This window comes from Canis aureus, chromosome 5 (genome assembly GCF_053574225.1).
Source record: "Canis aureus isolate CA01 chromosome 5, VMU_Caureus_v.1.0, whole genome shotgun sequence".
Classification (NCBI taxonomy): Eukaryota; Metazoa; Chordata; class Mammalia; order Carnivora; family Canidae; genus Canis; species Canis aureus.
This window is the reverse complement of record NC_135615.1, coordinates 84,376,597-84,400,421: the sequence shown is the minus strand read 5'-3', so window position 1 is coordinate 84,400,421 and position 23,825 is coordinate 84,376,597. Positions and strand designations below refer to the sequence as shown.

Here is a 23,825-nt window from a genome sequence, read left to right as displayed (position 1 = left end):
TTCTGTTAAAGTAGCCTACTCTTCCTCCTCGCGGTCTATACCCCTACACCTGCCCGGGTCTACACCCCTACACCTGCCCAGGACACTGAATTGACTCTGCTAGCAGCCAACTTGAGGAGGAAGGGGGAGAGGATGGTAAGGGGAGCACAGATTTAGGAATCCCTTCTGGAAAGAATCTACGGGCAGTGTATGGTATGGAAGTGAGGTCAGAAGGCAGTGGGCAAGCCATGTAGCGGGTCCTTGTGCTGAAAGGTTGCTCCCATGACTGTGACGTGGTGTTTGAAAGAAGACATTCGTCTCAATGAGAGCTGGTTTTGAAGCAGTGAGGGAAAGAGGGTTTATTGGGACTAACTGGTCAATTTTTTTGGGGGGGGGATCAAATTGTAAATTATAAACATTAAGTGTAAGAACAAAACCATAAGGATAATCTTGGTGAGTATTTGTATAAGCTTGAGGTAGGGTTTGTAAGTATGACGTCAAAGGGAAAAGCAAGCTTGATGTCTGACTGGAAACTGAGCTCAGGACTTACAAAAGAGAGGTGCAGGGATGCCTGGGGGGCTCAGCAGTTGGGCATCTGCCTCCAGTTCAGGACGTGACCCTGGGGTCCCAGGATCGAGTCCGGCATCAGGCTCCCTGCATGGAGCCTGCGTCTCCCTCTGCCTGTGTCTCTGCCTCTCTCTGTGTGTCTCTCATGAATAAATAAATAAAATCTTTAAAAAAGAGAGAGATGCAAATGCCAGCTAGTCAAAAGAAAAAAAAAAGTATTTGCAGCAGCTCTTACAAAAATATATTCCTAAGGCATAAAGCACACAAAAAACTATATGAAAGATGAATACCGTAAGAGAAATATTGGTCACAGGAGAAGAAGACATTTTTAATGGCCAACAAATAAATGGAACCACTCACCACCATGAATCAGGAATGTAAATAAAACCAGAAGATTGAAAACACTTCTTTAAAACACTTTTTATCAAGACTTTGGTCCTATTACTATTACAGTAACAGTTGTAGATTCTGAAATATTTTATTTTTTACTTTTTTAAAGATTATTTATTTGTTCATGGGAGACACGGAGAGAGGCAGAGACACAGGCAGAGGGAGAAGCAGGCTCCCTGCGGGGAGCCCGAGGTGGGACTCGATCCCGGGACCCCAGGGTCACGCCCTGGGCCAGAGGCAGACGCTCAACCGCTGAGCCCCCCAGGTGCCCCTAGATTCTGAAATATTTTAAACAAAAGGGGATCCCATAAAAGTATGGAAACAAGAATCATTTCTTTCCAGAGATCAGGCTTCAATGCGAGGATAAAAGTGATTGACAATTAGCGTCTTCAAACTGCTAAGGATCTCCTCAGTTCCGCTGGTTCTCAGATTTAAGAACTTTAGGGAACATTGATTTATCACACCTTCTCCTGGTTAATAAAAAATCCTGCTGAGCTTTTGAAAGAATAACACCCACACACAAATTCCAAAGCCAATGGATGTGTTGCCCCTGAGTTTGGAAACTCCCACAGGTTCTGGCCCCCAGGCAGGTGAGGCTCCCAGGCGGGTGATGGCCCCAGGTGGGTGATGCCCCCAGGATGGTGAGGCCCCCAGGTGGGTGATGCCCCCAGGAGGGTGAGGCCCCCAGGTGGGTGAGGCCCGCAGGCTGGGTCAAGTGTCCCCGAGCATGAGGCTAGTGGGGCGCAGGACTGGCGCTTGCTGTGGGCTCGGCCCTGGGCTTACGTGGCCAGGTGTGTGTGTGCTTGTGCACGCACGTGCCTCGGGAGGACCAAGGCATCGCCCCGTGATTTGAATTTCACTGGTCAAGGTGAAAGGGCGTCGATCGCTGGCTGGAAACGGGGCAGCTGGGCTGGTAGGGACTCCTCACCCGGGAAAGGCTTCAACCAAAATAAGAAGAGGCTCAGTCGAAGATCCCTTGTTAGAGATCAGCTTTCCCATGGAGCGGAGAGAAAGCCAGGGCAGTGAGACAAAAGCTGCGCGTCTTAATCACGAGTGTCATTCATGAAACAGCCTTTGTCTATTCAGGGCGATCTTAGTACTTGGCTCTGGGGCCAAGGACAAGAAGGCATTTTTATCAAGTTACGCTTTCCACCAGCTGAACTTTCTATGAACGAGTGCAAACCAACTTCATTCAGTACTTGATTTTTTTTTTTTTTTTTTAAGCAAGGCTGTTTTGCTTTGTCTTGTAAAGTTTGGAGGATGCCACATAGTAAAGGGCTTTGCTGAGCGGCCCCCAGAACACATCCGTAACACTGATGACTTGTTAACTGGTCAAACCAGGAGGGGAAGAAAAGAAAGCGGGCCGGGCCGGAGGTTTCGGGCGTGTGTGTTTAGTCAGGTCTGCTTGGCCGGCCAAGGGCTATTTCCCCCCTGAGCTTGATAAATAGGTTCAGCATTTGCCCAACACCACAGCCCTAAATCCCGGCGGCAGCGCATCACTGCCCCCCGCCACCCCAGCGCGCTGCCAGAGGGGAGGCAAACTGCTCGAGGTGTTCAGTCATTGCGAACTGGTGAAATCCATCCCCACCCCCCCCAGATGAAAAAATAAATGCCTTTGCTTCGGGGGCTCATCCAAAGCCATTGATTGACAGCCCCGGATTAGGACTCCAGATGCAAAGGAAAGGCTCGCGGAACAAGCGAATTCACTCTTGAGACTTTCTCCCTCCATCAGCAAAGAAGTTATGATCAAATATTTATTAGCTGTGCCTTTGGCTGGGCTCTCTAAGCACAGGGAGAAATAATATATCTTAAGGCAAAGACAGGATTGCTGACTTGAGCACCGCCTGGGTCCAAGCATCTACTCTTTAATTATAAAACCCAGTCTCCAAGCACCGCCTCCCTCTTGCCCCTGGGATGTGTACGCTTGCTTAGTCGGCAACTGTATTTAGCCACGGAGTTCCCAGAGCCGCTCTGAGTATGGGGACGGAGCCCATGGCCAACGAGTCAGATTTTTAACTCGTGAAAAGGGCTATTTGGTGAATGAAGACAATGCCCCTGCTTGGTCGTGACTCATTTGGATCATTGTAACAGAGGTCAAGGAAAAGGCCACTGTTGTTATCTGTTCTGCTTCCCCCACTCCACCTTCGTGTCGAATTCAACCTGCTAACCCACTCCACCCGTCCCCTGCTCCTCGGGAAACCTCTCTCATTGGTACAACAGGATCATTCATTCAACGTTAACACAGAAGAGCCGCCTCCAGGGACACTGAGGTCCCTTGTTAGCATCGCTCTCTGCGCGCTAGGACTTCTGTTGGGTATCTCGGCACCATTACGTGCGTGACTGACTCTCCCTCATAGACATTAACCTCAACTATAAAATAAGAGGTTGACCTTACCTGGGAGGTCTGTGGTCGGAGCCAACGGTTCGAATCACTCAAGGAGACATCCGTCTCAAAATTAAATGGAAAGCACACTGGATGGTTAAGAGATAGGATCCACTTCTGGGCATTCTGATTCAGCATGTTAGAGATAGAGCCTGCAAATTCGTATTTTTAGAAATCTTCCCAGGCGACTGTAACATAGAATTTTTCCAGGTCTGAATGATATTCCACATTAACCTGAATACACTAATTGATTGTGTGAAATGGCACCAGGAAGTATCTGGTTCAATACTGAAAAGGCGAAGTAGGCATCCCACTGTCACCCCGCCAAGTGGCTCCACCATTTTGTATTTTTAGCTCCTTTTGCCTGGCTGTGGAGTTGACCACACCATTGTATGTGACAGAGGTGCAGCAAGGAGAATGGTTTGTGGTAAGCTGGAAAGATGACCCCAAAAAATCCCCCCCCCCAAAACAGTAAATAAATAATCTGGTTGTAGTTGGCCAGTGAGGTCTACCCACACAATTGCTACCTTAAGCCCTGACCCAGTCTTTCTTCTTCAGCCAGCACAGTCCGGCCAGATGACATAATACCAGGTGTAGAAGACAGCGTGGTGACCCCAGGCACAGAAGACAGCGTGGTGACGCCAGGCGCAGAAGATAACGTGGTGACTGACGGTGCCACTGAAGAGCCTTATGAGTCTGGCTTAACCCCTCTGGTGAGTGTTCCAGGAAGAGTGGAATTGGTGCCATAGGCATGCAATCGTATGCAAGGACATTTTATGACTGGCTTATTTCACCTAGAATTATACCCGTATGGTTTATTCATCTTGTAGCACATGTGAGAATGTCCTTCCTTTTTAGGGCTGATTATTATTCCACTGTATGTCTGTACCACATTTTGTGTCTCCATTTATTGGTCAGTGGACATTTGGGTTGCTTCCAACCCTTGGCTATTGTGAATAGTGCTACTATGAAAATGGACGTGCAAATACCTCTTCCAGACCTTGCTTTCAACTGGATTATACACCCAGAACTGGGATTGATGAGGCATACGATAGCTCTATTTTTAATTTTTTTGAGGAGCCTCCTTCTTGTTTTCCATAGTGATTGCACCATTTTACAATCCTACCCGCAGTTTCTCCAGCTTCTTACCAATATGTTATTTTCCATTCTTTTGAGAGTAGCCAACCTAACAGGTATGCGGTGATAATCTCATTATGGTTTTAATTTGTATTTCCCTGATGATTAGGGATACTGAGCATCTTTTATACGCTTGTTGACCATTTATATCATCTTTGGGGAAAGGTCTATGCAAGTCCTTTTGCTTATTTTTATTATTATTTTTTGGTTTTGGGTTTTGTTTTGTTTTTTGAGAGAGGTACAAGCGGGTGCAAGTGGGAGGGGAGGAGCAGAGAGAGAGAGAGGGAGAGAGAGAGAATCTTAAGCAGGCTCCACTCTGAGTGCAACGCCCCACATGGGGCTTGATCTCATGACCCTGAGATCATGATCTGAGCTGAAATGGAGAATCGGATGCTTAACCAACTGAGCCACCCAGGTGCCTGCCCCCTTTTGCCCATTTTTGAATCAAGCTATTTAATTCTCTGTTGTTAAGTCATAGGAGTTCTTCAGAGTCTTATCAGGTATATAATTGGCAGATATTTTCTCCCATTCCATAGGTTGCTTTTTACTCTGTTGATTGTGTCCTGCTACAAAGTTTTTAAGTTTGACGCCGACCCACTTAACCTAATTGTGCTTTCATTGCCTGTGCTCACTAGCATATGTGTTGAATGCTACATTGGCATGAACGTTGGAGGCAGCAAAATCCCTTCCAAGTCTTCTTGCTTGTTGGCTCTGTGAGTTTGGGCATGTTGTCTAATCTCTCTAGGCCTCATTTAGGCTATAGGACTAATAATAGGATTTACTTTACAAGGTTGTTTACGGAGTAAATGAGAAAGTCTTTAAAGGGCCTAGCACACAGTAAGCTCTCGATAAAGGCCAGTTATTACTCTAATTGGGGTAGGGAGGGCATTGATCGATGATACAACATAATATGTGCCAAGTAAATATTAGAGGGGAAAAATGCCATTCAAGCTCAAGAGAGAGGAAGAATTAAAGTCTAGTGACCTAGTATTTTTTGGAGAATTAAGACCCTAGGAAGCCAACATGCCAAATATTTGGTGTTTATTTCTGGAGTACATTTGGTTGTATTCCTGTTCCCAGTCTGTCATTTCTGTTTGTTTGTTTTCTTATTTGCACTTTAAATTTATGTCATCATATATTTTATGTATGTATGCCACTTTAAATCCTTTTCTGTTATAAGGCTGTGTATATATTTTAAAACATTGGGTTTTATTTCTCTTTGCCTCATTTACTTCTCAAATAGGTGACAAAAAATACAGAGAGTGTAACAGACTTACACTTAGAGGATGGGCCGACTCAAGAAAGCACAGTCCATGCCAAAGAAGAGAGCCAGAGCACCACAACCTTGAATGTAGTGACTAGTCACTCCAGAGGTAAGAAAACCAGTTGCCCCAACAGGTGTTGATCTTTTGCAAATCAATACATTCCAAATATCCAAGAACAAACCTAACGATTAGTAGGGCACATACTGGAATGCTAAGAGCGAATTCTGAACCAAGGCTTATAATGTGCGAGGTTCAAAATTCAATTTATAGGGTTGCTAACTTGAATTTTATTTATTGGGTTGCTGAACACAGCTCTTCACTTTGAATGACAATAGTGATAATGTCCCCACAAGGACAAGTGAGCTACTTGTGTCATGTTGCTGACCATAAGTTGATATGATGCTACACTAAGAACTTTGTATTGACTCCCAAGAGCAGAAACCTCAACCAACCCCTGTGAGTTGTAATAGATTCTGTGCTACTATTTACCATCTCACACTGAGTTCATGTCTGTACACATGGAACAAGAATCTATTCTAAACCAGTCTTGCCAGGATTAGGGGCTGTACTTTGATTCGTAGTTGGCACCAACCATGCAGCAGTGTAAAAGGAGCACCACATTGGGACTTTGTCGTTATTGTGAGGTGTAGACCATCGCTGAGAATGAGGAAAACTCATTGCCATGACAACTTAACAATGGAAAGAGATAGCCTCCTATTTCTAGAGCTTTCTTAAGAAAAAATTTAGTTGTTTGGGATTTGTATTTTAAAATTGACTTATTTTGGGACACCTGGGGGACTCAGTGGTTGAGCGTCTGCCTTGGGCTCAGGGCATGACCCCGGGGTCCCCGGATCGAGTCCCACATCACGCTTCCTGCATGGGGCCTGCTTCTCCCTCTGCCTGTGTCTCTGCTTCTCTCCCTCTCTCTCTGTATCTCTCATGACTAAATATCTTTAAAAAAATTGCCTTATATTGTAGTAAGTGGGGTGGGAGAGGGGGAAAAAACCAATCCTTCAATAACTACAATGAATGCTTACTAATGAGCAACTTTATGTAAATTATTTTACCTAGATAGGTGTTTCCATCTTTAAATGAAAGTAAAGTCTTTAAAAAAAAAAAAAAAGAAAGAAAGTAAAGTCTTTGCCTAAATTGATGGTTCCTTAAATCAGTTGCACAGCTGAACACCTAGAAAGTTACTCTTTATTATTATCAATAAACATTTCTAGACCTAATCACCACTCTAGTTTTAAAAACTCTGTAGCACTTCTGAGGAACTTTTTAAATTGCTTTATATTTGATGTGCCTGGCTGGTTCATTTGGTGGAGCATACAACTCTTGATCTCAGGGTCATGAGTTCAAGCTCCACATTGGGGGTGGAGCCTATTTAAAAAAATTTTTTTTAGTTGCTTTATGTTTTTACACACAGTGCCCATAGCAGCATCACTCACAATACATAAAACACGAGAGCAATTCAGATGTCCATCAACAGATGAATGAATAAACAAAATATGGTATGTACATTTAATGGACTATTATTTAGCCCTTAAAAGGAAGCACATTCTGACACCTGCTACCATATGGATGAAACTTGAGGACATTATGCTACATGGAATAAACTAGTCACTCAAAGAAAAATATTGCATGATTCCACTTATATGAGGTACCTAGAGCAATCCAATTCATAGAGACAGAGAATACAATGGTGGTGGCCAGGAGCTAAGGGGGTAGTTAGGGTTTAGCAAGTATAGGGTGTCAGTTTTGTGAGATGGGAAGAATCCTGGGGGTAGAGGATGGTGATGTCAAGACTGAATGTACTCAATGCTGCCAAACTATCTATTGTAAAATGGTGAGGACAGTAAATTTTATGTCATGTGTCTTTTACCACGGTAGGGGAAAAAGGGGCTTTATGAAATGGTTTGAAAATAAAGCCCAAAAGTCACTCTGAGATGCCAAAAAAAGGTGAACATTTAAACACCAGATAGAGTCAAATAGGGCCAAGCAAGGAAAGAATCATCAATATAATTGGTCATTGGAAAGCATTTCAAAGGTCTGGAGAAGAATCGATCATTTGTGAAATGAGTTGACAGCTAATGAGCTGCAGAAAATGGAGTGTTCCAAGTTGAGGAGTCTTCCTATCATCCGGGACACTCCTCCTATTCCTTTAAAACAAAACTCTCAATTCTCTGGAAAATACCCATGATTACACTCCTATCCTGTCTCCTGCCTCACCCTGTCACAAAAAGTATGACTTATGGTACATTTCCACATAATACATCAGTGTCCCAAGAAATTTTCACATGTGAGTTAAAATGTAATTATAAGCACTTAGTTTTTTTTAAGAGGTGATTTTATTAGGGCAGCAGATGTCTTTCCCATGAAACACCCAAGCATGATGATGTTCACACATATGACACACTCTCATGACTACATTTCAGTTGTAATTGGGTGAGAGCTAGGGTGGATAGAACTAATAATCTCTAATTTGGTAACACATCTTCCACAGTTTTTGGCAATACCTTTTCAACCAATGACATCATTGATGGTGATAATGATGCATTACAAGTCTGGAATCAGGACATGATGTTACATCAGGTTAGGACAAGATAAACAAATGACTGACCTTTCTCTACTGGTAGTTGGCAGCCAGGGATGGCCTATTAGGAGAGATTCCATGATAACTTTGTTCCAGGCTGGCCTCAGATCCACCAGTCTGAACCATTTTTTTTAATGGTGAGATAGCACCATCAGCTTGAGCTCCATGTGAAAGCTCCAGAGCCATGGCTTCAGTTCATGGTGGCAGAGCTGGGTTCAGGAACCTTTATCCTGGGGCCATCTTGTAAAGGTGCCTTTTTTTGAAGAAAGCCATGGTACAAAGACATCTTTCAAATCCAAACATTAGGGGATCCCTGGGTGGCGCAGTGGTTTAGCGCCTGCCTTTGGCCCAGGGCATGATCCTGGAGACCCGGGATCGAATCCCACGTCGGGGTCCCAGTGCATGGAGCCTGCTTCTCCCTCTGCCTATGTCTCTGCCTCTCTCTCTCTCTCTCTCTGTGTGACTATCATAAATAAATAAAAATTTCAAAAAAATTTAATAAAAAAAAATCCAAACATTAGAAAAAGTAAGCATTTTGTAGATAATGCTTTCACCTTTGATTTGAAAAGCCCTTGGATATCTGTAGTATTCACATGTTGTAAACTACAGATCTAGGGAGGGACCTGATTGATTGACTTCTCTCCATTGTCTAATTAAAAGACAGCCTCTTGGCTTTTCCTCCATCTGCAAACTAGGTAAATGAGTGCTACTCAGAGGAGTTAAAGTGTTGGTATGCAAAGAGAATGATGGGAAAAACCAAACCAAACCAAACATGTTTTTTTTTTTTTAAATAGGCATTGTGTAAAATTATCTGAAAGAAGCAACTTTACTGCTTACTTACTCTAAGTTAATAACTCACACCAATGTGATAGATAAATGATATTATTCCCATTGTAACTATCGGACTAGGTTTGGCTGCAGAGAGAAATCCTAACCTAACAGTGACATAAACACAAAGAGTATTTTCTCTTATTAAACTTAGCTGTCCAATAAAAAACAAAACAAAACAAACAAACAAACAAAAAACTTAGCTGGGCATATTGCTGCCCTGTAAGATGTGGATTTTGCTTCTAAAGAAAAGGCAGGGAATTGATATCACAAGACAAATGGTAGTGTAGGCCCCATTTTCTAGAACTAGAATATATTGCTCTCAAAATAAAATCCTTCAAAATAAACCTTATCACAGTGAATGAGTTTTCTATAGTCTTGACTTTGGACCAAGAATCAATAACCTTGGCTTCTTTTGTTTCCCAAACCTCTGAAACTTTTTGACCATTTCTATAAGATCTTTGTGGGTTAATTTCCCTGACTCTGGTCTCTAAAGTAGATGAGAAAAAAGTAAGGTACATCAAAATAGTATGAACTCATAGGTGTGAAGAAGCATTAATAAATTCAGTAATAATAGTTTTGAAGACAGGATCGTGTCAGAGCTTGCTTCAAAATCCCCTGATCCAATTTATTTAAGAAATTATCCTCTTTGCTTGTGTTTTGCTACCTTCCACTTAGGGTAAATTCATCTTTTGCCAATTGTTAAATTATAGTTATTATATCCTAATAATTCTGTATCATTACGTCTCTTTCTTTACAGAGAAAGTAGGTGAAGACACCGAGACAACGGTTGAGAAAGGTAGGCTAGATTTTGTTACCAAAATATTTTTATGGGAGTTTAAAAAAAAAAAAAGTTTCTTTGAAGCTAATCTTTTGATGAGTTACATGCTTTCCTGGATTGTAGTCAACAAGAGCAGAATACGGAACCTTCTAAGAATAGGTTTCAAACCTCTTTTAAGAGAGAAAAGAAGATTGCCTGTATTTGAAAATATGCAAACCACAAATGAGTCTAGTCACTTAATGACAACCATGGAAAATGGTGTCATATCACAATTTATTGTTCCAAAGAATGAAAAGAGGGGCTAATTTAATACAGCACACAACCACTACCTAGTAATTAACAGCGAAGCCACCCAGTATGAGTGGTATGCTTAATAGATCCTGAGACCCAGGAATCTTTCCATTCGTATGAGGGGATGAGAGTAGCCCAAAGTTTCATCTCTTCTAAGTCAACTCCCACTGGAAAAGGAGAAGCAAATTAGAGAATGATCTGCTATCTTCAGTGGGGCAGTGGTAGTGTAATAAGTGACACATTTTCTCACAGGCGAACCATTTATCTAGGGCTCATGCTTTTTTCTTCCTCCTCATTCAGATGGCCTGGCAACAGTGACCCTGGTTGGGATCATAGTTGGAGTCTTACTAGCCATTGGATTCATTGGTGGGATCATCATTGTGGTTGCTCGAAAAATGTCAGGAAGGTACTCGTAAGTAAATAACTTACACCCATGTGGTAGGTAAATGAGAGCAGTCATAGCTACTACTCCGACTTTTGAGCTAATAGAAACCTCTAAATAAAGATCATGTTCAGAGGCGCGTGGCTGGCTCAGTGGGTGGAGCATGCAACTCTTGATCTCGGGGTTGTGAGTTTGAGCCCTATGTTGGGTGTAGAGTTTACTTTAAAAAAAAAAAATCATTTTCAGAAGGGCCTTACCTCTGTGAGGACTACACCTGAAGTTCCCCCAGTAGAACAGGTATCTACTTGGCCCTTCTAAGTTTCCAAAAAAAAAAAAAAAGAGAGTTAGAGCCAGAGATGGCTTTTTAGTTGACTCCAACTGGGATCTAACCAAATTTGACCTCTTGTCCTAATTTTTCAACTACCTGAACTTGAAAGAAAACCCACACCAAGTTTCAACTTGACTCCTAATTGCCCCGTTTCCAGACATCAGAGGGAGGTAGGTAGCTTCCAGCTGAGCATCCATTGCAGAGCCAGGGCACCATGTAATGAGAATCCTTCTGGTGGTGGGGTCCCCTCCCTCCACTCTTGCCTTGCACACACCCACGCACTTGGTAGTGAACCCCTAGCAGCGACTATTATGAAAAGAAGGAGTTTTCTCTTTATGAAAATTCCGTAAGAATTCAGAAGATTCAAACTCATAACCAGAGGAAAGCTTTTTCTTATTTCTGCTGGGGAGATGATAGATAATGGGGGCAGAGAGGGCAAATACTATACAACCGGGGGTGGAGGGACGTAGCCCACAATAGGGTCACAGGTTCACGTGCTTGGAAATGCTTGGGAATCGGACCGTGGCCGTGACGGTGCCTCCATGGAGGCAGGAGGAATGAGGAGAGAGAGCAGAAGAGCTCCAGGCTGCAGAAGGGCAAGATTTATACAAAAGGACAATAGGACCCAATAGGACCATGACTCACAGGATTACTATTTACAGTGCCAGTAAGAGAAGTGACAGTCACCTTTTTCTCTGTTTCCACAGGCCCTAAAGAGCTGAAGAATTGTGCCCTTCTACCAACACATTTAAAAGAGAGTTTCCGACTTCCCCGTCCCCAAGCATGTGGGAGAAGATGACCCATGGAAATGCTTGGCGATCCCACTACCAAATCCATGGTGATCCCTCCACTTACCAAAAGTAACCCAAGGAAAGACAGTTCACAAGACTTGCTCCTCTAGGCAGGCATCTGTCTTCTGAAAATGTTTTTAAATATAAATTTTGCAAAAGAGGATTCAAAAGACACAATGCCTAGAAAATGGAGCAAAACCACGTAAACTGATTTGTAACTAAGACAATATAATTTAATTGATGTTAGAAATTATGCTCCCATCTCCGTTCTGACCATTCTCTCGTATTGTTAAAATGCAATCAAGCCTGGAAATATTTATACCAGTGGAGCCCTTGAGTTGAGTGCGACGTTCATAAACAGCAGAAGCATTTTGCAATTTCCGATCTGTTGAAATGTACACATTCCAATCTGGCCTGCTTTTTTAAAGCCTAACTTCATGTGAATAATCAAATAGAAAAATCTAAACTTGTATAATATGTAATGACCAACTGCCTTTCCCTGGCCCAGATAAATAATTTCAAAGGCGCCCGTGTTAGGTCATAAACGGGAAGTCTATGGTTTGGAGAAGGGATTTGTTTATCGCAATAAGGTCATCGGGCAGGCTCTAGGCTTGCTTATTGCCTTCTCCAGCGATGGCTTGGTGACTCAAAGGCTTGCTCCCACCTGCCGCCTCCTCTTCCCTCAGACGATGGGGAGCCAGAGCTCCTGGGGCAGGCTTTTTCCTTTCCATGACCTCTAAGCCCTTCAGATTGGCTGCTTTGTTCTGGAATATGGAAGTCTTGGCTCTGATGCCAACGAGACTGCTGGGGGCCCAATGGTGCCCGAGGCTCAGATGTACCAGAAACCGAGAACCATGGTGGTCCCCACACAGAAGGAAATCCTGCGTGTGCCTCTGGCCTGAGAAATAGAACCTGCCAGGCTCCTAACATTTACTTTCTGCCTCAGAGGAAAGACGTAGGACATCATAATAATCCTGTAATTTTAAGAAAGCAGGTGGATTCAAAGACTTGATGTAAAAAAATAAAAGAAATGCCCATCTTGGTGACACGTACCACACGCCCTACATGGGGTCATCATTGGAAAGGTCGTCAAAGTAGAGGACCCACCTGCCATCAGGTGGGCACCATCCATTCAGCTCAGTACATTTCTTCCCGTAGGTCAGTTGACTTCTTTTACCCAAACACAAAGATTTTACGCTGAGCAGATGCTCTGTCACGGTTGTGCTTGTGCAGGTCTGTTATCCTTGCAACTCGTATGAAAAAGTAAACTATCCTTTGGAAAAGCACAGCGCATTTCTCTCTCTGCCGCAGTAACGTGGGGGGTGGTATCTTAAACAGCGAGGCCTCCCGAACCCAGTCGGGCTGGTCCCCCCCCCCAAGGTCCAATTTGGATATCTGCTGGTTGAGAGAAGGGGCCTTAGGAGGGCTTTGTGAGCTTCCAGAGCCTTCTGTTTCGTCACTCAGATTCCTGAACTGGAGTCGGGGACAAAGTCCGTTTTGTCTTTTGTGTCCTTGCTTTTCTCCTCTCACTGTGAACCGTAGCGTCCGCCCCAAGTCATACACTGGACCCGCCGCCTGCTGGGACAGGACTGTGGGTTTCTTGGTCACATCTGTGTTGGTGTTTAATGCAGTGTGGACGTGTTTTAAAATAAAACAGATGATTGCGTGTAACAATGAGTCAGACCTTTGATTGGAAAGATCACATCTGGGTCACATCTCCAGATGAGATGGTCGGCTGTGTAAACATCTGCCTCTTCCCTTGATTGGGGGCGAATTAGAAGTGGTCACAGGAAGTACATCCACGGGAAAGGAGCAACTGCACCTGCCGAAGTGGAGGGGCAAAGGCCTAGCTGAGGAACGGGGTGAGACGGGTGGCACCTTGGGACTTCTTTGCCCTCTGGTCACAAGGGCTAACGAGGTCTTGCGTGGCTCCTGACTTCCCGGCACTGGACAGGAGCCAGGCGAGGGAGCAGTTACAGCTGCCACTGCTGGCCACCCTCCCCGCGGCCTGTGTCCCTGGCAGCCTGTCACTCCTGCTCCTGGGACATCTCAGTGCTCCGTGCCCTCGGCCCTCAGCTCCCTACCGGGTCTGGAGACAGTGGCCAGGCCCTGCGCCTTTGTCCCCCTGTCCCCTTCTGGTGGTTGAGCTGCTGCTGCACCCCCAGCCCCCGTGGGGCCCCCAGCCCTATGCGCCCCCGGGTCTTCCCCCCGCCGCCCCCCACTCCGGAAAGCTGGACGCTGGGAGCAGAAGAGCCCTTAGCACCTGCCGCCCTCGCTGTCACTCCGCTTCTGTTCAATCGGGACGCCAGGAACTCCGGGTGCCTATGTCCTAACCGGAGAAGCGGAGTGGAAAGGCGGGGAGCTGGAGTCCCCTTCTGTTTACAAGTCATCCCTCAGGTGAGTCCTTTAACCTCCCCGGGCTACAGTGTCTTTGTAGGAATGGCCAGCAGCTGCTTAGGGAGCAACCTTTTTCTAGCAGAAAACTAGCCGCGTCCACGCGGCCCAGGGACAGAGAACAGGGCCCTCAGCTCGGTCGGGGTGCGGTCGTGTCCCCCACCTGCTCCCGCCCCAGGGCACCGCCCGCCAGTGCAAGGGGACAACTGTCCCCGAGGTGCCTGGGTGCAGCCGCCTACCCCCGACCCGGGTTAACTGGGCCTGGAAAGTGGGGCCCCAAGGCCCGGCCACCCCCTGGCTTTGTCTCTCCAGGGAGAGCCCTTGAGAGCGGAGCTTCTGCCCTACAGGCCCCCTAAGTTCCCAGCCAAGAACAGGGCCTGGGGGCCTGGGGGCCTGGGTGTCCCCGTGGGCATCCGCGTTTACTTAGTACTCAGCGAGTGGGGCTGCTGGCGCCGAGGCTTCCACGGGGAATAATGTGCATTTGGACTTTAATTTTTTTTTTACTAATTAAAGTCCAGTGGAGGAGGGGGAAGCAGTCCAGACGCGCTGGGCTGGGCTCCTGCGGGACCCACTGGGTGCCAGGGGACTTGCTTCCCAGGGGCTGCTCTTCCCCGTGCTCCCCCCCCAGCTGAGCGTGGGTCAGCGGGTGTCCTGGGCCCCGCGCCCTCAGGGTCCGCGAGTATGGACGATGCAGCCCCGTTAGTGGGCGACGATGCAGCATGAATTCAAAATCTCGAAGTGGAAGTATGCAGACTGCCCCGCTGCTGTGAAGGCTGCCGGTCGTTCTTGGCCGGGGCCCGCGGACGTGTGTCCCAGCCTGGGTCCCCCCGCCTTGCGCCCCATCGCTCCTGCTCCTCCGGTCGTCCTGTCCCACAGGGACGCGAAGCGCCGTGTGCTGAGCCTCTGAGTCCAGGGCTCCCGGCCTCAACTGCACCCCCAGTCCCACGCTCAGCCCTGAGGCCTTGTTTCTCCCAGGTTCGTTCCGCTCCCTTCTCTCCTACTGCCTCTACCGTCCCACGTCCCACGGATGCAGACTTTTCAGGAGTAAAGTCCCATGCCGGGCACAGGGGGCTGTTCCAGAAGCGAGGGCCCCCTCCCCCCACGGCCCCTGAAGACCTCTAACATGTGCTCAAACGACTAACACCACCTAGAGCGTCCACGTGTGACCTCCGCAGGGGGAGGAATGTTCTGGCTAAAGGGACCAGTTGAACCCTCCTTTTGCACCCCCCTGTAGATGTGTCTGGGGCTGTGGATGGCACAGGACCAGTTGGAAAGGGAATGTATGGTGTCAACAAGGCCTTCCAGGCTGCTGGAGAGAGGAGAATAATCTGATCATTCATTCATTCATTCAACAAACGTGTTCTCAGGCTCTGTTCCAGGTCCTGGGGACACACAGTGAGTGAAACCAACGAAAATTCCTGCCCACGTGGAACTTGGAGTCTAGCGTGGGACACAGGCTGTGTCCCAAATAAGTAAGCCCTAGAGTATGTGGAGACTGGGGGTGGTAGAGGCAGCGGCGAACAATGAGGGGAGGGAGAAGCGGAGGAGCGAGGCGTGGAACTGGGGGTGGCGAAGACCTCCCCCGGGTTGGGCGAGGTTCTTGAGGAGGCTTGGGATGAGCCAGGGCGACATCTGGATGGAAAGCCGCCCAGGAGAGGAGCATCAGAGGCCTGAGACAGGAGGGTGTCTGGTGCTTGGGGAGGGCAGAGACGCTCAGGAGGCTGGAACAGAATGGACTCGGGGGGGAACGGTAGGAGGCAACGCCTGAGAGGTTGAGGGTGCTCGTAAATAGGGACGCTTGGGAAGGCTTTGGGAGATGGTGTGCACCTCAAATAAACATCTGACATTAAAAAAACAACAACAACAACACTCTCAGGGCACCTGGGTCACGCAGTCAGCTAAGCGTCAGACCCTTGGTTCAGCTCAGGTCACGATCTCAGGGTCTTGGGACTGAGTCCCATGTGGGGCTCCACGCCCAGTGTGCAGTCTGCTTGAGAGTCTCCCTCTCCCTCTCCCTCTGCCCTTCCCACTCATGTTCTCTCGCGCATGCTCACTCGCTCTCTAAAAATAAATAAAATTTTAAAAAATAATAAATTAATTAAAAAAATTTTTTAAAAACGCTCTCACTTCTTGTTGGGAACCAGCCAGTTGAAAAGCCAGTGTGATGGGGTGACTGGCTGGCTCAGTCGGGGGATTGCGCAACTCTTGGTCTCAGGGTTGTGGGTTCCAGCCCCACACTGGGTGTGGAGATTACTTAAAAATAAAATCTTAAAGAAAAGCCTGTGTGATAATCCAAGCTCAGACCAGATGGCTGTAACAGAGATGGCATAAGGTGGTCTGGTTCTGGCTGTAATTTGAGTAAAATCAACAAAATTATCTGATGGGTTGGACATGGGATATGGAAAAAGAAAAAAAACCCAGAGAAGTCAAAATGACTCAAAGGACTTTGCCCTGAGCAACTGGAAAGTGGAGTTGCCATCCAGTCACTGGAGGGCGGGAGGGGGCGCGGTGGGTGTTGCAGGTTTGAAAGGAAAGAACGGGATTTCTACACCGAACATCTAGCATGTTCCTCCCGTTGTTCCGTTGTTCCTACCGTCACTGGCCAACACCACCCTGCTTCCTGCTGCTTCCTGGCCTCTGCTGATTTATAACTTCCACAAACCCCCAGCCTAAATCCCCTATGGACCATGGCGTCCCCTAGGCACACCCTCCCTGGCCCAGCAGCCTCTCTCACCTTTGGTTTCTGCCGCCACCAGACCGATTCACTCTGCATTTGCAAGACGTCCCATGTCTCAGGGCATCTGCTTCTCCTGGCCGCTCACCATCGTCTTTGTTGGTCAGAACTCCCTGTGCTGGATCACCAGGGTCACCCTCACCCCCATGTCACTGCCCCTTCCTTATTGGCAGGGATTGGTTCTGGAGGGAAGAACCTGGGAAAACCGTCTGCCTCTGAGCCTTACTATTTTTTTTACATGACAAAAAAAAAATCCATAGACAATAATACCTACATCATAGAGTTATTAATAGGTTTACAATAATGAATGTTTACTGCCTATTTGAAAATACAGTAACTGCTCAGTCATTAGCAGCAATTATCCCAACAACGTCTTCTTGCTCCAGTTATTATGGCCTCATTTTGCCCTCACTACCTCCCTGTGAAGTAGGTGAGAGAGATTATCCCTATTTTACTGATGAGGACACTGAGGTTCAAACAGTTGCCTAAAATTACAGAGTTACCATGTGCCTGAAGCATAACCAGAGGCCAGGTATCTTGATTCATTCTCTGGACCTCCTTTGTTTGGTCCACATGTCTTTTTCTTTTCTTTTCTTTTCTTTTCTTTTCTTTTCTTTTCTTTTCTTTTCTTTTCTTTTCTTTTCTTTTCTTTTCTTTCTTTTCTTTTCTTTCTTCTCTTCTCTTCTCTTCTCTTCTCTTCTCTTCTCTTCTCTTCTCCTTTCTCTTCTCTTCTCTTCTCTTTTCCTTTTCTTTTTTAAAGGAATCTCTCCGCCCAATGCGATCCCAAGATCAAGAGTCTCTTCGCCCAATGTGAGGCTTGAACTCACGATCCCAAAATCAATTGTTTCCCCATCAGGTCAACGGTAGTACACTTTGAACACATGGTGTCCTCAGCCAGTGGGAGACAGGGAACTTACTTTTTAAATTAAGAAATATTTTAGGGGATCCCTGGGTGGCTCAGCGGTTTCTTGCCTGCCTTTGGCCCAGGGCGCGATCCTGGAGTCCCGGGATCGGGTTCCGTGTCGGGCTCCCGGCATGGAGCCTGCTTCTCCCTCTGCCTGTGTCTCTGCCTCTCTCTCTCTCTCTCTATGTCTATCATAAATAAATAAAAATAAATCTTAAAAAAATATTTTAAACATCTGGAAAAATACAGGGATTAATAACAAAGCCCCACATGCCCACCATTCCGCTCTAGCAAACCCTAACATCTTCTCATATTTTCTACATAATATTTTTCGAGAAATAAAACCCAGCACCTACTGTCCTCCTGGCATCAGTTCCTTCCTGCTCACTTTCCCAGATGGATCTTTCTCCTGAATCGAATGCATTGCATTTGGAAACATGTATATTTTTCTACTACTCTTCTTATTTTATGTGCAGGTACCATAAAGATATAGCATTGTTGTGCATGTTTTCAACTTTTAAGTGCATGGGATCCTTCTCTGCAACTTGCTTTCCCCCCCTCATTGTGAGTTGGGCATCTCTGTAGCTGGTGTGGAGCACTGGGTCACGACTAGACCAGCATTTACTTAAGCTTTTCCTTGCAGATGCATATTTAGGATGTTTCTGAATTGTCTAATTAGAAACCATGCTATGACAAATAGGGTCATAATAAAAGAATTCTCGTGTTCCCAGAGACCAGGACTTTGTCCCCTGGGAAAAATAAAAGCAAAGGTGAGTTAATATTTTGGATATTTAATTACCCAGATTTGACTAGGAATTGCTTGGCATCTCTCCTCTGAGTGTGATGCTCAGAGGAAGAAGGTCTAAGTTCATTGGATTTAAAAGGCTGATAACTTCGAAATGATCGTTTGTCCCTATCCATCTGTTCTCCTTCAGATGACCTCCTGATCTTTAGTTTTTTCCTATAAGAAAATATTTTAATAAAACACATTTATTGTTTCTTTTCAAAACGATAGAAATGTCTCATCCACCTTCCATGACAACATCTTTGGAGATAGTCAATTATTTATAATAAAAATGAAACTTAGTCAATGTAAAAGTCGGCATTTTAAAAAAGGATTTCATTTATTTATTTATTTGAGAGAGAGAGAAAAAACACAAGCAGGAGAAGCAGGCTTCCCCATGAGCAGGGAGCCCGATTTGAGGCTTGGTCCCTGGGACCATGACCCGAGTGGAAGGCAGATGCCCCACCGGCCGAGCCACCAGGTGGCTTTTTTAAAAGTACAATGTGACGTATCAGATGTTAGAAGAGATTTTCTAATATGGAACAGAAAAGGAATTTAAAGATATGACATTGGCTCCTGAGAAAAATCCTTCTGCGGTGATCCACAATCCAAAATCTTCCCGGGGAAGTTTTCAAAAATGGAAAGATTTCATGATTGTTACCTTCACCGAAATGAATAAGAATTTCTAGGCACACAAATTTAAATTGAATATTTTCCCTGTTTAATCAGGAAACAAGGAGGGCAGCCCAGGTGGCTCAGCGGTTAAGCATCTGCCTTTGGCCCAGGGTGTGACCCCAGGGTCCCGGAATCGAGTCCCACGTCCGGCTCCCTGCATAGAGCCTGCTTCTCCCTCTGCCTGTCTCTCTGCCTCTCTCTCTCTCTCTGTGTCTCTCATGAATAAATAAATAAAATCTTAAAAAAATATATAAACAGGAGGCAAGGAGTATGCGTGGGATCAATTGGGAAATTCTCAATTGTTTTATCAACATCCCTTCAGAGAGCAGCTGGAGCCGACCCCACCCGGAGTGGATTGAACCGTGGCCCCCAAGATGGGAAGTCCAAGTCCTGAATCCCAGTCCCTGTGAAAATGATCTTCTCTGGAAGAAGAAGGGTCTTTGCGGATGTAAGCAAGTTTGGGACCGTAAGGCGAGATCATCCTGGATGAACTGGGTGAGCTCTAGATACCATGACAAGGGCTCTTCTAAGAGGAGGAGACACAGAAGCGGCGACACATGGGGAGAAAGGCCACACGGAGACACAGGCAGGTCGGAGCGATGCTGCCACAAGCCAAGGAGCCCCAGAACCCCCAGAAGCTGGAAGAGACGTGACGTCTCCCCTAGAACCTTAGAGGGAGATGTGCCTGCCAATGCCTGCATTTCAGACTGGGGCCTCCAGAACTGTGAGAAAATCAATTCCTGTTGTTTTAGTCGCTCTGGTTGGCGGTAATTTGTGGCGGCTGCCCTCGGAAGTTAGCCCAGCCCGTGAGCAGCCCATGTGGGGACGCGGCTCCCCACCGCCCACCCAGCCCCTGCCAGATGGAAAGCAACACTGACCTCTTCCACCGTGACCTTGAGCCATTCCCTTGATTCTTCCAAACAATGGGTTGGCAGCTATCACGCTTCCTTTGTGACAGACAGATGTTACTAGACCTTCCCATGCTGTCATTCCAATTTTTCACTCATGTTGGAGGAATCTGTGGTGAAAGAAATATGTGGCCTAGAACAATAGGCAAAGCCAACCCTCGCATGGTGAGCGGAATAGAGGCAGACCCAGCTGCGCTAACTTCTCCACCCTTCGTGGTGACTAACCCCCCAAGGCCTCCCTCACTCAACACTCGCCCTGCGTGAACACAAATGCTCCAGTGAGAATAAAATACCCGCGTCGACTGGGGGGGGCGTCCAGCAGCTACTCACCGCACACTCTCCCGGGAGTCGGGTGCGGCCGTAGATGTTAACAGTGAGAAGAAATCACCCCAATAATTCATACAGCGGGCCGGTAAAAATACCCCTTTTAGTCTGTGGCTAAAGGAAAAACTGCTTCTTTGGGGTCTGAGGAGCACTCCTCATTCACAGAGCTCCAAGGGGATTCACTTCGATGGCCAGGGTGTCCCCGGATTGCTGCGGACAGCCCAACGCACGGACTGCGACTCCAAAGACGGTCGGGGCAAAATGAGCAACGTCCTTTGCGTCCTCCCACCTCCCCTTTGCTCAGTCCTCTCCCCCGGGCTCCTAGTCTGCGCTCCTCCGTCACGGGCCAGCCCTCAGCAGGCTGCCGCCTGAGCCACTGATGCGGGAGGGTGGGGACAGACCCTGGGTGGAAGGAGCACAGGGCTTGCAGTTGACGTACAGCGGTCACCTGTTTCCTCATCTGAAAAGATAGAAATGGTGGTGGGTCACAGGCGTGTTTGCATCTGGAACACGTCCCTAGTGCATTTGGAAGTGTTGTATCAAAGCGATGGGGGCGCTTGGCTGGCTCAGTCGGTGGAGCGCACGACTCTTGATCTCAGGGTCATGAGTTCAAGCCCCACATTGGGCATAGAGAGTACTTGAAAATAAAATCTTAAAAAAGAAAAAACACCAAAGCAATATCCAAAAGCAATAGGACTTGCTGTTTATTTGGCAACCACCACGTCCTGGCCCGTGCTAGACTCTCTACATGCACTGGGACAGCCCTTCACTGTGGGTATTATTATTGCTCAATCGTGGGTATTGTTTTGGTGAGAACACCAGACGTGGGAGAGGTCAAATCACCCAAGGCCACCCCACAGTAGGTGAAGGAGCTGCCGCCCCAAACGCACAGCTCTTTCGCTGTGTCACTGCGCCGCCAATATAAGGCACCGTACCTGCAACAGGCTCACTCAGATGGCTGTCCATGTCTCGTCCAGAGAAATAAATGCTTGAAAAGTCTAAGAAACAAGATTTTTTAAAAGATTTTATTCATTGGGATCCCTGGGTGGCTCAGCGGTTTAGCGCCACCTTCAGCCCAGGGTGTGATCCTGGAGGCCCGGGATCGAGTCCCACGTCGGGCTCCCTGCTTGGAGCCTGCTTCTCCCTCTGCCTGTGTCTCTGCCTCTCTCTCTCTCTGTGTCTCTCAGGAATAAATAAATAAAATCTTTTAAAAAATAAAAATAAATTAAAAAAAAAAAAGCCAAGGGAAAGCCAACTATGTGACAAGCTTCCTGGTTCTTGTAAGCCGCAGGGGTTCAACTTCCCTTCCACGAGCACACACTCATGCCTGTCACGCTCACCCCAGGCCCTGGGCAAGCACCGGTACCCGCAGGGCAGTGACCCGCCGTCCCTCCCCAGCGTGTTCCCAAGTCCCACGCCAACCCCTCCTCACCCACCCGCTCCATCCAGCCCCAGCTGGTTCCCTCACGGTCCTCGACCCAAATGGGAATAAGAACAGCAAATACGCGTGCGGCCCTGGGCCCCTGCCCGACATCCCTCTGTGTGCTGTACGAAGCCTCTCCACCCAGGTGGTGCGTGCTGTTGTCATCCCTGTTTCACAGCAGGGAAACTGAGGCACGGAGAGGTCAAATGGCCTAAAGGCACTCAGGGCCAAGAGGCAAAGCTGAGATCTGAGGTCTGTGCGTCTGGCTCTGCCGCCCCTCGGTGTCCCCAGGGCCCCTCCCGTGGGCTGGTCATCGGGGCACCCCCTTTCACATGGCCGTCACTGCGGTGCTCAGGCTGTGCTCTCTGCTGGCTGCAGGCTCCCACGCTAGTTTCCTTGGGCTGATGGGACAGATCACCCCAAACTGGAGGCTGGAAGCCCAAGATCAAGCTGCCCCCCGACCCCGGCCCCCGAGAAGCTTCTGGGAGAGTCTGCTTCTTGCCTCCTCCGCTTCGGGGGGCCATCATCCTCCCTCCGGCCCTTGCCTCCGTGGTCCCCTGGCCTCCCCCGTGTGTGTCTGTCCCCACACTCCCTCCACTTGTCTCTTATTCGGAGGCCCGGACGGCACCCAGGGCCCGCCGGCCGAGGGAGGGCAGCGCCTCCTCTCAGGAGCCTTGACTCCATCCCCCCGGGGCCAGGTGAGGGCTGGGCCCCGCTTCCAGGGGCTACCACCCGGGCGGGTACTGGCCGTGGCGGGGGGGTGAGGGTCCCAAAGGGCCGGAGGCGCATGCCCCATCCCTCGGGGCACCCTGTGGGTCGGGGCCCTCCGGTGCTTGCTGCAACCGGCGCCCAGGCCCCGCTCTCTGGGGAAGGGAAAACCGGGGCTGCCGCGTGGGTCCGTGTCCCGGGCTCGGGGCGTTACCGTTGCCCCCGGGCTGGGTGTGCAGGACTCGCTCCTCCGGGGGAAGGAGGCAGGGGTCCCCCCCTCTGGACCCGCTGCGGCAGGCCCCGCGGTCAGCGTGTGTAGGAAGAGCCGGGTCCCCAGGGAGGCGGCCGGAGGGCGAACTGCTGCGGAGCTGCGGGCGGCGGGTGTCCCGACTCACTGGCAGCAGCACCGCCGGGACAGACGGACGGACGGAGGCTGGCGAGTCGTCGGACGGCAAGCTCCTCGGGGACAGCGTTGGGGGGCCCGGGCGGCACCGGCCCCAGGATGTGCTGTGCGCTAGGGGTCCCTGTGCCTGAGCCACCCGGACTCCTTCCGAGATGTGGCTTTGCCCCTCCCGCCATCGCTACTCCCTTCTTTTTTTTGTTTTTAATTTTTTAAAAAGATTTTATTTATTTATTCATGAGGGACAGAGAGAGAGAGAGACAGACAGACAGACCCAGGCAGAGGGAGACGCAGGCTCCATGCAGGGAGCCTGACGTGGGACTCGATCCCGGGACCTGGGGTCACGCCCTGGGCTGAAGGTGGCCCTAAACCCCTGGGCCTGCCGGGCTGCCCCCGCTCCTCCCTTCTAAAAGCACACAGGCCTCCCGGCTCAACCCAACTCCCCTCCACAGAACTCTCCAGGCCAGTTGACTCCCTTCTTTAAAGCTTGAAGGAGGAATTCTGCGAAGACTTGTCGTGGAGAAAGCAAGATGCCAGGCGACCCCAAGGGGCCCAGCACTTGGGTTTCTGAATAGGGAGGCGGGAGCCAGCACCGAGCAGCCCCAGGCAAGGTGGCAGCTGCAAGAATGAATAAGGAACCCACGCAGGGCCTCGTGGCCCCCAGGCAGGAGCCCACCCAAAGACTCATTACCCCACTTCACGGGAACGGGAGCTCTGCAAGGGTGAGCACCGTCCGCTTCTAACTCATGGACGGCAGAAACCCAAGAAGAGCCAGTGATCCCGAGAGACAGTGGACGCTCCGATGGCTTCAAAGAGACTTAAAATGATGCTTAAAATACTACATGCATGTAGCACA

At 48.2% G+C, this 23,825-nt stretch overlaps 1 protein-coding gene across 2 annotated transcripts in view; it reads left to right on the top strand.

Moving 5' to 3' along the window:
* Positions 1-13,389, top strand: part of PDPN (podoplanin) — a 29,690-nt gene extending 16,301 nt beyond the window's left edge. Inside the window, exons 2-6 of one of the 2 annotated variants that reach the window (XM_077899574.1) lie at positions 3,878-4,032; positions 5,700-5,829; positions 9,903-9,941; positions 10,515-10,626; positions 11,632-13,389. In XM_077899574.1, the coding sequence (XP_077755700.1) occupies positions 3,878-4,032; positions 5,700-5,829; positions 9,903-9,941; positions 10,515-10,626; positions 11,632-11,638 (443 nt within the window). In that variant the 3' untranslated portion in view covers positions 11,639-13,389. The remainder of the gene's footprint in view (positions 1-3,877; positions 4,033-5,699; positions 5,830-9,902; positions 9,942-10,514; positions 10,627-11,631) is intronic. The other variant, XM_077899575.1, reaches the window with a different exon arrangement.
* Positions 13,390-23,825: the final 10,436 nt, after the last annotated feature.